We start from the raw sequence: 16,016 nt of genomic DNA on the forward strand, positions 1-16,016 counted from the left end.
TAACAGACTTTATTATCCCCCAAGGGGTAATTTGCTATACGGAAAATAGACATTCTGTACATGGACAAGATATAGAACATATACAACATATAGCCAAGCAAAAGTGTAATCAATTCATAAAAAATCAAGATGGCATACTTTAACTGATTTAGCGTAATAGTAATTGTGTAGTTTATTGAGAATGGTGAATGTGGTATACATTGTAGACTAAGTCAGGGTTAAAAAATGTGAATCGCACCTACTGTATGTTGGAGTACATGAAGTCAACGTCATATAACATTAGGGTTTAGTGTGAATAAACACTATGTTGTAGTGTATGAAGTAATGTTCAGTGTGAATAGTGTGTACTACAGTACATGCAGGTTACATCATGTAATGTAAGGGTTTAGCATAAATAAACGGTGTAACCTTTGTTTCCTCTCTTCCTGTTTGCCCACAGGATACCACAGCAAGGGGGGAGCAGCAACTGGCCAGACTCTGTTCATTTCACCTTCCAGCTCTACCGCTTCCCACCAGTGACCACACAGTGCCTGAAACTACTGGGCATCGACAAGCTGCCGAAGAAATCCAGCGAGACGCCTCCCTGTGTCCTGGCCGTCATTAACAAGGATGGAACAGTCAACTCTGGTAAGGGGGGACCAGAGGAAACATTTTGAACTGTACCAACCAGACGTGAATTCAAATAAATCAAATTTATTTATATAGCCCTTCTTACATCAGTTGATATCTCAAAGTGCTGTACAGAAACCCAGCCTAAAACCCCAAACAGCAAGCAATGCTGGTGTAGAAGCACGGTGGCTAGGAAAAACTCCCTAAAAAGGCCAAACAAAGGAAGAAACCTAGAGAGGAACCAGGCTATGAGGGGTGGCCAGTCCTCTTCTGGCTGTGCCGGTTGGAGATTATAACAGAACATGGCCAAGATGTTCAAATGTTCATAAATGACCAGCATGGTCAAATACTAATAATCACAGTAGTTGTCCAGGGTGCAGCAAGTCAGCACCTCAGGAGCAAATGTCAGTTGGCTTTTCATAGCCGGTCATTCAGAGTATCTCTACCGCTCCTGCTGTCTCTAGAGAGTTGAAAACAGCAGGTCTGGGACAGGTAGCACATCCGGTGAACAGGTTAGGGTTCCATAGCCGCAGGCAGAACAGTTGAAACTGGAGCAGCAGCATGGCCAGGTGGACTGGGGACAGCAAGGAGTCATCATGCCAGATAGTCCTGAGGCATGGTCCTAGGGCTCAGGTCCTCCGAGAGAGAGAAAGAAAGAGATAATTAGAGATAGCATACTTAAATCCACACAGGACACCGGATAAGACAGGAGAACTACTCCAGATATAACAAACTGACCCTAGCCCCCCGACACATAAACTACTGCAGTATAAATACTGGAGGCTGAGACAGGAGGGGTCAGGAGACACTGTGGCCCCATCCGATGATACCCCCGGACAGGCCCAAACAGGAAGGATATAACCCCACCCACTTTGCCAAAGCACAGCCCCCACACCACTAGAGGGATATCTTCAACCACCAACTTACCATCCTGAGACAAGGCCGAGTATAGCCCACAAAATATTATTTGAAATCATTTTAAATACTTTAGCTGGGCTTGATTGAGCTTGCCTGGCTCAATGGAACCAGTAGAATAGTTGCGCTAACTTGCAAACCCTGCTGATCTGGCACTCCAAGCAGGCTAAAGAAAACACAAAGTATTTCAAATAGTATTTGAACCCATGTCTGTTGAATATTTGCAAACACTCTTACTCAATCATAGAGCTCATGCATAGTGCCTAAGGAAACGGCCTAGATATTAGTACCGCTACTGAGTGTGTTCATCCCAAATAGCACCCTCTCCCTATATAGTGCACTATTTCTGACTAGGGCCTATATGGCTCTTATCAAAGGTAGTGCACTATATAGGGAATAGGGTGCCATTTGGAATGCAATCCCTGAGTGGTATTGAATGACACCCCTGCTCCTATCCCACGCCCACCTCCTTCTCTGCACCCACCCATGATGTGTGCCCAGAACATATTGTACATGAACACATTTACATATGTATGCAAGCTCCAATCTCTCTCTCTCTCTCTCTCTCTCTCTCTCTCTCTCTCAATTCAATTTCAATTCAAGGGGCTTTATTGGCATGGGAAACATGTGTTAACATTGCCAAAGCAAGTGAGGTAGCAATACACAAAAGTGAAACAAACAATACAAATTAACAGTAAACATTACACATACAGAAGTTTCAAAACAATAAAGACATTACAAATGTCATATTATATATATACAGTGTTGTAGCAATGTACGAATGGTTAAAGCACACAGGTTAAAATAAATAGGCATAAATATGGGTTGTATTTACAATGCTGTTTCTCTCTCTCTCTGTCTCTCTGTCTCTCTGTCTCTCTGTCTCTCTCTGTCTCTCTCTGTCTCTCTCTGTCTGTGTCTGTCTGTCTGTCTGTCTGTCTGTCTGTCTGTCTGTCTGTCTGTGTAACTGTATTTCGGATCTTAATTTGACCACTCATTTGTTGCTGAGAATTTTCCTGCACATCAGGACACATCATTTTTTTCCTGCTGTAGCAAACTTGCTCAAATTAAGAGCAGGATGGAATTGTCTTTAGCATGCAAGATGTGTCTTAAAGCATAAGATATTGTAAAAGCTGCTTTTCTCAGAAGCTCTTAGACCAGATATGATGTACTGTACCATGGCAGCATGAAAGATATACAGCAAGGTTGTACCACTGCTAGTGACGTCAGGGGTGACACAGCTGCACAGAGGTGGTCTCGCGCTACCCAGCAGGCCACAGGGGCTGAGGACATGCGTCATAGGGATCCCAAATAACACCCTATTCCCTATTCCCTATATTCCCAGATCAAAACTAATGCGTGCACTACATAGGGGGCCAGGGCTTTTCTTTTTCCGTTCACCAGCTTTTGTGGGAATAAGATCATGTTCTTACATCTATTTCTGGTCATTTTTTTTGTACCCCTTTTTCTCCCCAATTTCAATCTTGTCTCATCGCTGCAACTCCTCAATGGGCTCGGGAGGCGAAGGTCAAGTCATGCGTCCTCCGAAACATGATCAGCCAACTGATGGCCAGGCCCACGCCACAAGGAGTCGCTAGAGCGTGATGAGCCAAGTAAAGTGCCCCCGGCCAAACCCTCCCCTAACCCGGACGATGCTGGGCCAATTGTGCGCCGCCCTATGGAACTCCCAATCACGGCCGGTAGTGATACAGCCTGGGATCGAACCCGGGTCTGTAGTCACACCTCTATCACTGCGAAGCAGTGTCTTAGACCGCTGCGCCACCCAGGAGGCCGCTGTGTCTGGTCTTTTGATAATTCTTTGTTTTAAACCCTCAATTCAACATTGGTGTAACCTTGGTATAACATCGATTGTCGATGGGGGGTTGGAAGGGTTGCTTTGGTGTTTGATGTGTTATGTACTAACGAGGCACTGTTTACGGGACGTTCGCACCTTGCTTCCAAATACACACAGGCAAACACGAGCACACACACACACACACACAGTCTTTAGATTCATCGAAATTCGAAATCTACAAAAGGCCATTTTCAATTCATGAGCCTAATTTAATGTGAGCTCTTATCCTGAATTGACCTTATAGGACAGTATGTGTGTGTGCACACTAGGGCTGGGAATTACCAGGGAGCTCACGATACGATAGTGTCACGATACTTATGTGCCGATAAGATATATGTATTGAGATTCTCACGATTCTATATATATATTGCGATTCGGTACTGTGATTTTATTGCAATACAATGTTCCAAACATATTACTCACCATGTGTCTTCTGCCAATGGACAAGAGAGAGTAATGAGAACACGTTTTGATCAGTTATGGAAATAAAAGTATGAAAACAAATTGCCTCCCTTTTTAAAAATAAGCTGGAGAACAAGCTATAAAGCTGCAGGTACAGCCAACTAGCGCAAACATAATATTGCAATATTGTCAAAACGATAGGATATATCATCAAAAATAATATCCCGATATGTAACTGTATAGTATGACTCCATATGAGTGTGTATGCTTTTTCTGTGTTTTAAATATGTGAATGTGTACGTATCCATGTCCCTCCCTCCTCAATGTGTTATATCATTCATAGAAATATAATTACTACGGGTACACTCAAGATGGCTGGCGTTCCACTCATTACAGAGCCATTGACTTGAATGGGGATGCAGTTCTTACAATTTGATCTCTATGGTATCATGTCCCTCTTTCCAGGCTCCCCGGGACTCCGGCTGCAGTTTCGTGTGGACGGGGCATTCTTGCAGCCGGGTGAGAGACGCTGGTTCCTGCGCTACCTGGCCCTGCACACTCTGCAGGTGGATGTGTGGGACAGCCAATCCCTCCTGCTTATCGGCTCCACAGCCCTGGGGCTCAAGGTACAGTAAGACATTAGCCTTACCTCACATGGTCAGACGGCACACTCTGACTGGCAGTTGTCCTTGTTTTTTTCTACCACACATGACACCCTATGTTTCACTATATCTAGCCTGGGTGCCAGTCGGTTTCTGCTCTCTTGCCAACTCATGGAGCTAAGAGCAGAAACAGACTGGCACTCTGGCTATCCTATTCGCACTACTTTTGACCAGGCTTACCCAATTCGCCATAAAGTGCTCTACTTTTGGCCAGACTCTTCCCATTTGTTATAGTATATACAGTGCATTCGGAAAGTATTCAGACCCCTTGACTTTTTGGTGTTCTTCGTCTTGCAAGCATCCCCTTTTTCCTCCAAACATAAAGATGGTCATTATGGCAAAACAGTTCCATTTTTGTTTCGTCAGACCAGAGAACATTTCTCCAAAAAGTACGATCTTTGTCCCCATGTGCCGTAGCAAACCGTAGTCTGGCTTTTTATGGTGGTTTTGGAGCAGTGGCTTCTTCCTTGCTGAGCGGCCTTTCAGGTTATGTCGATTTAGGACTCGTTTTACTGTGGATATAGATACTTTGTACCTGTTTCCTTCAACATCTTCACAAGGTCCTTTGCTGTTGTTCTGGGATTCATTTGCACTTTCCGCACCAAAGTACGTTCATCTCTAGGAGGCAGAACGCGTCTCCTTCCTGAGCGGTATGACGGCTGCGTGGTCTACAATTGTTTTTCTGAGGTCTTGGCTGATTTCTTTTGATTTTCCCATGATGTCAAGCAAAGAGGCACTGAGTTTGATGGTAGGCCTTGAAATACTTCCAAAGGTACACCTCCAATTGACTCAAATGATGTCAATTAGTCTATCACAAGCTTCTAAAGCCATGACATAATTTTCTGGAATGTTCTAAGCTGTTAAAAGGCACAGTCAACTTCATTTATGTAAACTTCTGACCCACCGGAATTGTGATACAGTGAATTATACGTGAAGTAATGTCTGTAAACAATTGTTGGAAAAATTACTGGTGTCATGCACAAAGTAAATGTCCTAACTGACTTGCCAAATATAATATAACCCCTTTTTTGAGGTAGGCACAGAACTACCTTCATACTTCGTTAGTTTTTTTAATCGTTTTTTAAATCCGGTACCGGAGAACACCATCGTCTGTGAGAATCTCCCCTATCCACAGTGGGGTCCCATTAGTTTGTAGGCCAGTCGGTTCGGACGCTACCAAATAGAAGTTGGCACATCGACGGTACCGACTTCAGACAAGTCTCCTGACACGGAGAGTGCCATCGTGTTTGTGAGAGTCTCCCCTTTCCATAGAGGGGTCATACTAGTTTGTAGGTCAAACTGTTCGGACGCTACAGACTTTTTCGTGAGAAGACCGATTTTCGGGATCAAAATTTTTTCGGGTCTCATGGTCTGACAAACACCGCTCTAGCTCTGCCACTGACTTCTTATGTAGCCTATTACCGGCAACTTCAGGAGAGTAATGGCAGAACCTGCAAAAGCCAGTAGGAGCAGAAGACGGATGGTCAGGTTAAGTTTTTTTCCCATCTGGTTATCTTGATCTGCCTCTCCTGTCTCTGTGCAGCATATGTTGCGTCAGTAGTTTGTCTGGTGTTGTGTCTCCGGGCAGCATATGTTGTGTCAGGGCCATCCTGGCTGTTTATTTATTTGGATCTGAACGTGCCGCAATCTCTGCCCCTGATCTCTGAACGCTCCCCTATCTTGTTGTGTCTCTGAACGCACCCCTGCATCTCTGTCATTCAGCATATGTTGCGGCAGGGCCGTCCAGCTGTACAGGCCACTCATGAGCTGGAGGTCATCACCACAGAGTATATGGGTGAAGGCGTGCCGGTGAGCCTGCACCGGGCCCCCAACCCGATCAGCGTCTTCACCACCATCAAAGGTCGGCTCCATCTGCGCCTGGGCAACGTGGGTAAGGACGAGAGCACTGCATTTATTACTGAAGTATATTAATCTACTCTTCTATCCATCCACCACTCGTCTCACCTTTTTACTATCAATGCCGATGTATTTGGGTTACAATTGAAACCAGGTATCAATAACAGGAATATTAAACTGGAACAGTGAAATGGTACGGTTGGTGAGGCATTGCGCTCCACAAAGAGTGAAGGTAGAAGTGAAGTAGCCTAAGGAAGGAAGTAAGTATTAAGAAAAGTACACCTACTCTATTTACCCTCAATAGATGGTTGGCTGAGTTTTAGGAAGAGCACACTCATACTGTCTACCAGGACAATATGGATAGGGATAAGGAGTCTGGAGAGCACACATACTGTCTACCAGGACAATATGGATAGGGATAAGGAGTCTGGAGAGCACACATACTGTCTACCAGGACAATATGGATAGGGATAAGGAGTCTGGAGAGCACACATACTGTCTACCAGGACAATATGGATAGGGATAAGGAGTCTGGAGAGCACACATACTGTCTACCAGGACAATATGGATAGGGATAAGGAGTCTGGAGAGCACACATACTGTCTACCAGGACAATATGGATAGGGATAAGGAGTCTGGAGAGCACACATACTGTCTACCAGGACAATATGGATAGGGATAAGGAGTCTGGAGAGCACACATACTGTCTACCAGGACAATATGGATAGGGATAAGGAGTCTGGAGAGCACACATACTGTCTACCAGGACAATATGGATAGGGATAAGGAGTCTGGAGAGCACACATACTGTCTACCAGGACAATATGGATAGGGATAAGGAGTCTGGAGAGCACACATACTGTCTACCAGGACAATATGGATAGGGATAAGGAGTCTGAAGAGCACACATACTGTCTACCAGGACAATATGGATAGGGATAAGGAGTCTGGAGAGCACACATACTGTCTACCAGGACAATATGGATAGGGATAAGGAGTCTGGAGAGCACACATACTGTCTACCAGGACAATATGGATAGGGATAAGGAGTCTGGAGAGCACACATACTGTAACGAACTACAGACTTGGATGGGAGCACACAGTAGTAAGGCTTGATTGTATTTCACATACGTTACACTGTGCTTGGGGGACATAGGATTGTAGTCTATGTGCTGGACTTTCGGGACACGACGCCCGCTTTGTGTTTTAGCCCCACAGTGTCACGGCAGCTGTCGATAGTTTCGCCGTTCGTTGTCGGAATAAATAATACCCACTCATAAACAGTACATATCACCGTCGGGCCTCGGAAAGCCCAATTTTCCGACAGAGTAATTGTGGTTCTAATACGACTCGCTTCCTCCCTGCTTATCTCCTAAAGCAGGGTAAGAGCGCGGTGAGAAATTGGAAACGTCTGGCATGTAATTTCCAATCAAGACTTAGATATCCATCAGGCCTGGCTCTGTCTCCCAGCAGCCGACAGTTGGAATCAATTAACAGACGAGGATGCCCATGAATCAGCCCTGTGCACACCGAGCACCTCCATCTCTCTCTGTAGCGCTCTCTCTTTCTATCCATCTCTCTCTCTCTCTCTCTCTCTCTCTCTCTCTCTCTCTCTCTCTCTCTCTCTCTCTCTCTCTCTCTCTCTCTCTCTCTCTCTCTCTCTCTCTCTCTCTCTCTCTCTCTCTCTCTCTCTCTCTCTCTCTAGTGCTCTCTCTTTAGCTACCTCTCTTTCTCTTCCTCTCTCCCTGTCTCTGAAGCACTCTTTCTAGCTCTATTTCACTCCATTCCTACCTTACTCACTCTCTCTTGCTCGCTTCCACTCTCTATCTCACTCCATCTCTCCTTTCTCTCTCTTGCTAACTCTAATTCTCTCTCTAACCCACCCTCCCCGTCTTCCTCTGTTGGCTCTCATCAAGCCTTAATGAATCTCTCATCTTATTTGTTCCTCTGTGAGAGATGGTCATTAGCGTGTTTGAGGGAGAGCTGGAATTTACCTACTGCCAAAACAGATGGAGGTGGTGGAGAGATTTATGTTCTGTTAGTGAAGCTCACCAGGGCCCCTATCTCTCGGCACAGTACCCCAACAACAATGGGGGGGATTCTCTGAGTGGAAGCGAGAGAGAGGGGTGGGAAGAGTGAGGGAAAGAGAGAGAAGGAAAGAGCGAAACGGAGAGAGATCGAGGAGGTGGCGAGAGAGAAGACAAAAAAAGTAAAGAGAAAATAGGGGGGAGTGTTTGAACTAGTTTAAACTCTACGGGATCAGTGTCCCCCCGCAGGACGGTTGAGCTAACGTGATTTGCATGATGTTGTAAGTAACAAGAACATTTCCCATGACATAGACATGTCTTTTATGGGCAGAAAGCTTAAATTCTTGGTAGTCTAAAGGCACTGTCCAATTTACAGTAGCTATTACAGTGAAAAAATACCATGCTATTGTTTGAGGAGAGTGCACAATAACAAAAACTTTTATCACAGCAACTGGTTTGATACATTCACCTCTGAAGGTAAATAATGTACTTACATTCAGTAATCTTGCTCTGATTTGTCATACTGAGGGTCCCAGAGATAAATGTAGCATAGTTTTGTTTGATAAAATAAATTTTTATATTCAAATCTAGATGTGTGAAGGTTAGTTTCCCTTCCTGGGAGTGTGTAAACTAAAAACAATTATTACCATAGAATTGTTATGTTCTCTATAGTTATGTACTTGAAAATGTATAAATTGACCAATTTGGCACATTTGGGCAGACTTGATACAACATTTTGAACATTAATGCAATGGTTCATTGGATCAGTCTAAAACGTTGCACGTAAACTGCTGCCATCTAATGGCCAACATGTAAATTGCGCATATTCTCCTACATTCATTTCACATTTCCACAAACTGTTTCTCCTTTCAAATGGTATCAAGAATATGCATATCCTTGCTATTCTCATTATTTCTACAGATAGTAAATTGAAAATATATTTTTTTGCTAAAAGTATTATTATATTATTGATCGATTGACTATGACTTTTCAGATCACCCAGTAGTGCTATCTGCAGGGTTTTTTCCATGTAAATGTTCCTGGACCAGTGACCAAAAACCAGCTGCATATGGACAGTACCAAAACACATTATCTAATGATTCTATCTCTTCGCAGCAAAATCTGCAGAGCTGGGAAGGTTGTATCCCCCATATAAATAACATTCTATTGGTTGCAAGAATTTTGTATAATAATTTAAATAGGAAGATTAAATGTTTAGAATCCGACGTCGTTTTGCATATCAGTTCATAAACCATGTGCCATGGAATCGGTATGTCAGAAATGTCTTCCTAACTATTTTGCCATCTGTATGACACAGCTTTTTAATTCATCACAATTTTCTTAAAAGATAGATAGGAGGGGTTGAATGGAGCTGAAAGTTGGGACTAATAACAACGAGATAACTAATGCAAAACATACTGTGTCCATAAAAAGTTTATAGGTTAAGAACTTTTGTGAAAGAGCACAGTTTGAAAGATATGGCAAATAGAAATCAAACTGGATGGACATCAGAAATAGATGGGAGAAGATGAGGGTAGAGGAAGGACAGGAGTAAAAACAAACAAAATAGAACTATTGTATAATAGACTGTGTCCATAAAATGTATGTATAAGCTGGAAGTAGAGGCCTAAGTGGTGTTGTTCAGTAGTTTACTCCAATTAGGGGAGGGGTGGTAGGGTTAGAAAGTAATGAAGGAAAATATATATCTATTTTTTAATGTATATGTCTATATATATGTGTGTGGGTGGATGTACAGTACACATCAAAATTATTAAATAACAAATATGGAATCATATATTTTAGATTCTTCAAAGTAGCCACGCTTTGAAGGAGAGTGATGGAGTGCTGCATCAGATGACCTGGCCTCCACAATCACCCGACTTCAACCCAATTGAGATGGTTTGGGCCGCAGAGTGAAGGAAAAGCCGCCAACAAGTGCTCAGCATATGTGGGAACTCCTTAAAGACTGTTGGAAACGCGTTCCAGGTGAAGCTGGTTGAGAGAATGCCAAGAGTGTGCAAAGCTGTCATCAAGGCAAAGGGTGGCTACTTTGAAGAATCTCAAATATATATTTTGATTTGTTTAACACTTTTTTGGTTAATACATGATTCCATATAGGTAAGTTCATAGTTTTCATGTCTTCACTATTATTCTACAATGTAGAAAATAGTCAAAATAAAAACCCTGGAATGAGTAGGTGTGGCCAAACTTTTGACTAGTACTGTATATATTGGAAGTGATGGAAGTGATGCAGACAATTACATTGATGACAGCTACAATCTATCAGCATTATTAAAGCAATCCCCCCACAAATAAATAAATAAAATACAGCACTTACAGTTGACTGGGGCAGCTCTAGCATGGCAGACATTTGGCATACTAACTTGTTGGAAAGGTGGCATCCTATGACGGTGCCATGTTGAAAGTCAATGAGCTCTTTAGTACGGGCCTTTCTACTGCCAATGTGTGTCTATTGAGATGTCATGGCTGTGTGCCCAATTTTATACACCAGTCAGCAACGGGTGTGGCTGAAATATTCGAATACACTAATTTGAAGTGGTGTCCACATACTTTTGGCCATGTAATGTACATTAGAATGGGCTACAATATGTGAAGTACAGTATATGTGAAGTATAGTATGTGAATACAGTATATGGAAACAGTGTGTGTATACACAGAGTGACTGGAAGACTGTCATTATCCAAGGAAAATATATCAAACATCAAATGATATCCGTTTTAATTATCACGAGCATGGATTTTTATTTATTTTTGATCCCCATTAGCTGCTGCCAAAGCAGAATTAAGGCAGTTTTATACACTTTTAAAAACATTAAAATACTTTCATAAATTTCACAAAACACTGTGTGCCCTCAGGCCCCTACTCCACCACTACCACATATCTACAGTACAAAATCCATGTTTATGTGTGTGTGTATGCATGCGTCTGTGCCTATTTTTGTGTTGCTTCACATTTACATTTACATTTAAGTCATTTAGCAGACGCTCTTATCCAGAGCGACTTACAAATTGGTGCATTCACCTAATGACATCCAGTGGAATGGATCTCTTCGTCTGCCCACGTGTTCTCGCACACCCCGCTGACCAGAAGGTCTCGGGGTGTGCGAGAACACGTGGGCAGACGAAGAGAGAGCAGTAGGAGTAGCAGTGTTATCTGTGGTGAGCCATGTTTCCGTCAGTGCCAAGAAGTCGAGGGACTGGAGGGACGCATAGGCTGAGATGAGCTCTGCCTTGTTGGCCGCAGATCGGCAGTTCCAGAGGCTACCGGAGACCTGGAACTCCACGTGGGTCGTGCGGGCTGGGACCACCAGGTTAGAGTGGGCGCGGCCACGCGGTGTGAAGCGTTTGTATGGTCTGTGCAGAGAGGAGAGAACAGGGATAGACAGACACATAGTTGACAGGCTACAGAAGAGGCTACGCTAATGCAAAGGAGATTAGAATGACAAGTGGGCTACACGTCTCGAATGTTCAGAAAGTTAAGCTTACGTTGCAAAAAAATAAAAATAAAATACAAGATCTTATTGACTAAAATGATATAGTACTGCTGGCTGGTGAAGTAGCCTGGCTAGCAGTGGCTACGTTGTTGAAAGTGAAGCTGGCTAGGTAACCTCGACAATTTCACTAAATTTCTCTAAACTACACAATTATCGTGGATACAAGGACAGCAAAGACAACTAGCTAACACTACGCTAATCAAGTCGTTCCGTTGTAATGTAAGTTTCTACAGTGCTGCTATTCGGTAGAAGTTGGCTAGCTAGCAGTGTTGGCTAGGTAGGAGGACGGCAGCGCGGCAGGCGAAAAATAGCTGGCTAGCTAACCGATAATTACTCAAAGCTACACAATTATCTTAGATACAAAGATAGCAAAGAAAACTATGTAGCTAGCTAACACTACACAAGTCAAGTCGTTCCGTTGTAATGTAATCGTTTCTACAGTGCTGCTAATCGGTGGCTAGCTGGCTAGCTAGCAGGGTTTACTACGTTACGTTACGTTAGGGCGTAAATACCTGGCTAGCGAACCTCAGCGAACCTTGATAACTACACAATTATCACCGATACAAAGACGGCTATGTAGCCAGCTAAGTAGCTAGCTAAGATCGAACAAATACAAATCAAAGATAGCAAAGACAACTGTGTAGTCAGCCAACACTACACTGATCAAGTCGTTCCGTTGTAATGCACTCGTTTCTACAATGCTGCTATTCGGTGGCAAGCTGGCTAGCTAGCAGTGTTGGCTACGTTGCGTTACGTTAGGGCGAAAATAGCTGGCTGGCGAACCTCAATAACTACACAATTATGTTTGATGCAAAGACGGCTATGTAGCTAGCTAAGATCAAACAAATCAAACCGTTGTACTGTAATGAAAATGAAAATCAGACCGTTGTACTATAATGAAATGTAATGAAAAGTTATACTACTATTCGGTAGACGGTGGACGTTTGCTAGCTGCTGGGCAGATAGCAGTGTGGACTACGATAGGCGACGAAATACGATAATTACGCAATTATCTTTTATACACAGACGGCTAAGTAGCTAGCTAAGAAGAAATTGCTAAGGTTAGACAAATTAAACCGTTGTACTATAATGAAATGTAATGAAATGTAATGAAAAGTTATACTACCTGCAGAGCGAATGCAAATGCGACCGCTCGCTCCAAACCGGATGTTAACATCCGGTTAACACAGCTTCACAGTCCCCACTGTTCCATAAGGTGTATTTTTATATATATTTTTTAAATCTAATTTTATTGCTTGCATCAGTTACTTGATGTGGAATAGAGTTCCATGTAGTCATGGCTCTATGTAGTGATGTGCGCCTCCCATAGTCTGTTCTGGACTTGGGGACTGTGAAGAGACCTCTTGTGGCATGTCTTGTGGGGTATGCATGGGTGTCAGAGCTGTGCGCCAGTAGTTTAGACAGACAGCTCGGTGCTTTCAACATGTCAATACCTCTCATAAATAAAAGTAGTGATGAAGTCGATCGCTCCTCCACTTTGAGCCAGGAGAGATTGACATATTAATATTAGCTCTCTGTGTACATCCAAGGGCCAGCCGTGCTGCCCTGTTCTGAGCCAATTGCAAAAAAGTCATTTTTTGTGGCACCTGACCACAAGACGGAACAGTAGTCCAGGTGCGACAAAACTAGGACCTGCATTGTTGATAGTGCTGTTAAGAATTTAGAGCAGTGCTTTATTATGGACATACTTGCTTTATTATGGACACACCTCAACTTCCTCAAAGATTTACAGGGATGCAAACTAGTCACCTTTTGGCGAAAATCGTCATTTTGAATCCAAAATAGGTGACCTACGTGATTCGTATAGATCCGATGAGAAAAGTTTTTTGAAAACTCTGTTTATTAAGTTTCACACACACACAGACAAGACAAAGCAATATAAATAATATACTCAACTAGAAAAAATACAAATAATACATATAAAAAAAATAACTTTAAAGATACCATACTTTAGACAAGTTAAACACACCAGGCAGAAGGCTACAAAAGGTTAAAGGGCAATCTATAGTATAGGGACAGAGCAAACACCTCACCATTGCTCCTGTAAACAGTCAAGGGATGGGGTGGAGAAATGCAACCACTCACAGACAGTCAAGGCCACAGACCAACCATCCACTGGACCAAAAATAAAAAGTTTACAATGCTTTAAAATAAAAAATGAATAATAATAATTTTATGTAGGCGTGAACAGAATTAAAAAATAAAAATAACTGGGAAAAACAAGCTCACACCTTAGTCTCTGCCCGGGCAAGATGAACAAGGCATCCGCAGGTCACAATCAATAAGCACATCAACCTTAATGCCCCCCACCCCCACCCCAGAAAAAAACACAGCGAAAAGCTCATCCAACCTCTAAGTCACAGGGGGGTCAAATACAGACTTATTTTGGTTTTAATAGGAATGCCATCAGAGGATGGACTGTTTAAAGTAAGACCGGAATGGAGCCCAAGCCTCATTAAACAGTTTGGGGTTCCCACGTGAATTTAATTTAATTTTTTCTAGTTTCAGAGAGCACAACACATCTCTCACCCAATATTTATAAGATGGGGGAGCTGCCATCTTCCAGTTCTGTAGTATTAGCCGTCTAGCTCAGCCCAATCAAAACTGTTCGCTGCTCTGGCACCCCAATGGTGGAACAAACTCCCTCACGACGCCAGGACAGCGGAGTCAATCACCACCTTCCGGAGACACCTGAAACCCCACCTCTTCAAGGAATACCTAGGATAGGATAAAGCAATCCTTCTGCCCCCCCCCCCCCCTTAAAAGATGTAGATGCACTATTGTAAAGTGGCTGTTCCACTGGATGTCATTAGGTGAATGCACCAATTTGTAAGTCGCTCTGGATAAGAGCGTCTGCTAAATGACTTAAATGTAAATGTAAATGTAGCTAAAAGAGTTGTATAAGCAACAGTGTCCGACTGGATTCTTGACAGGGGGGTACCTATGGGCAGTACTCCAAAAAGGGCTGTAAGGGGAGAGGGATCTATAACAGTGTTATATATGTCAGAGAAACATTTAAATATTAATTCCCAGAAACCTGACAGTTTATGACAGCCCCAGAACATATGCAACAGTGTGGCTGGTTCAATTTTACATCTGACACAGGTTGGATCAAAATCAGAGAATATTCTTCCAAGTCTGGCCCCAGACCAGTGGATACGGTGAACCACCTTGAATTGAATGAGGCTGTGTCTAGTGCTAAAAGAGGACGAATGCACCCTGCGCAGCACAGATTCCCAGGTGTCTTCCCCAAGTTCCTCCCCCAAATCCTTTTCCCATCGAGTCTTTAAAGGCACCAAAGAAGGGTTCTGTAAGTCATGAATGATTGCATATACATCTGAAATTGCGCCCCTAGGAAGCTTGTTCAGCTCCAGGATGCTCTCTATAGCTGTATTCGCAGGCCTATGGGGAAATTCAGGTGTGTTAGCTCTGACAAAGTTCCTAGTCTGGAGATAGCGGAAAAAGTGGGATTGGGGGAGGTTGAACCTTTCCTGTAGCTGAGCAAAAGAGGCAAATGTATCATCAAAGAATAATTGGGCTAGTGAGGAGAGGCCTAGTGAGTGCCAGATGCCAAAAGCCCCATCATTCAAAGATGGAGGAAATAAAATGTTCTGATTGATTGGGCCTGATAGAGAAAAGCCTCGGAGGCCAAAGGCTAAACGGAACTGATTACAAATTTTAAGAGACTGCTTTACAATTGGGTTGACACACCTTTTGCCTAGGGACACTGGGAGAGACGAGCGCAACACAGAAGAAAGTGCAGCAGGTTTACACGATTCAGACTCCATCTGGACCCAGAGTGGTCTAGGGCCAGTAGGATCAGTCTGCAGCCAGTACAGAAGGGCTCTGAAATTTGCAGCCCAATAGTATGTCTGAAAATTTGGTAGAGCTAAACCCCCCAATGACTTAGGCTTCTGTAAATGTTTTCTACCAATCCGTGGTACCTTGCCATCCCAAATAAAATGCATGAATGTTTGATTCAGTGAAATAAAAAAAGATTTTGGAATAAAAATGGGTAAACATTGAAATAAATATAGAAATTTGGGCAACACACTCATTTTAATGACATTAATCCTTCCGATAAGAGAAAGAGGTAGCGCATTCCAAAAAGTAAAAGATTGTTTCAAACTGTCTGCTAGAGCAACCAAGTTTTC

At 43.1% G+C, this 16,016-nt stretch overlaps 1 protein-coding gene across 2 annotated transcripts in view; it reads left to right on the plus strand.

Annotated features, from left to right (window-relative positions):
• The window catches only part of nphp4 (nephronophthisis 4), a 208,250-nt gene that overhangs the window by 138,165 nt on the left and 54,069 nt on the right, over window positions 1–16,016 (plus strand). For both annotated transcript variants that reach the window (XM_055931730.1, XM_055931731.1), the window contains exons 15-17: window positions 440–627; window positions 4,247–4,407; window positions 6,166–6,334. In XM_055931730.1, the coding sequence (XP_055787705.1) occupies window positions 440–627; window positions 4,247–4,407; window positions 6,166–6,334 (518 nt within the window). The remainder of the gene's footprint in view (window positions 1–439; window positions 628–4,246; window positions 4,408–6,165; window positions 6,335–16,016) is intronic.

The sequence above is a fragment of the Salvelinus fontinalis genome, chromosome 8 (genome assembly GCF_029448725.1).
Source record: "Salvelinus fontinalis isolate EN_2023a chromosome 8, ASM2944872v1, whole genome shotgun sequence".
NCBI classification, from domain to species: Eukaryota; Metazoa; Chordata; class Actinopteri; order Salmoniformes; family Salmonidae; genus Salvelinus; species Salvelinus fontinalis.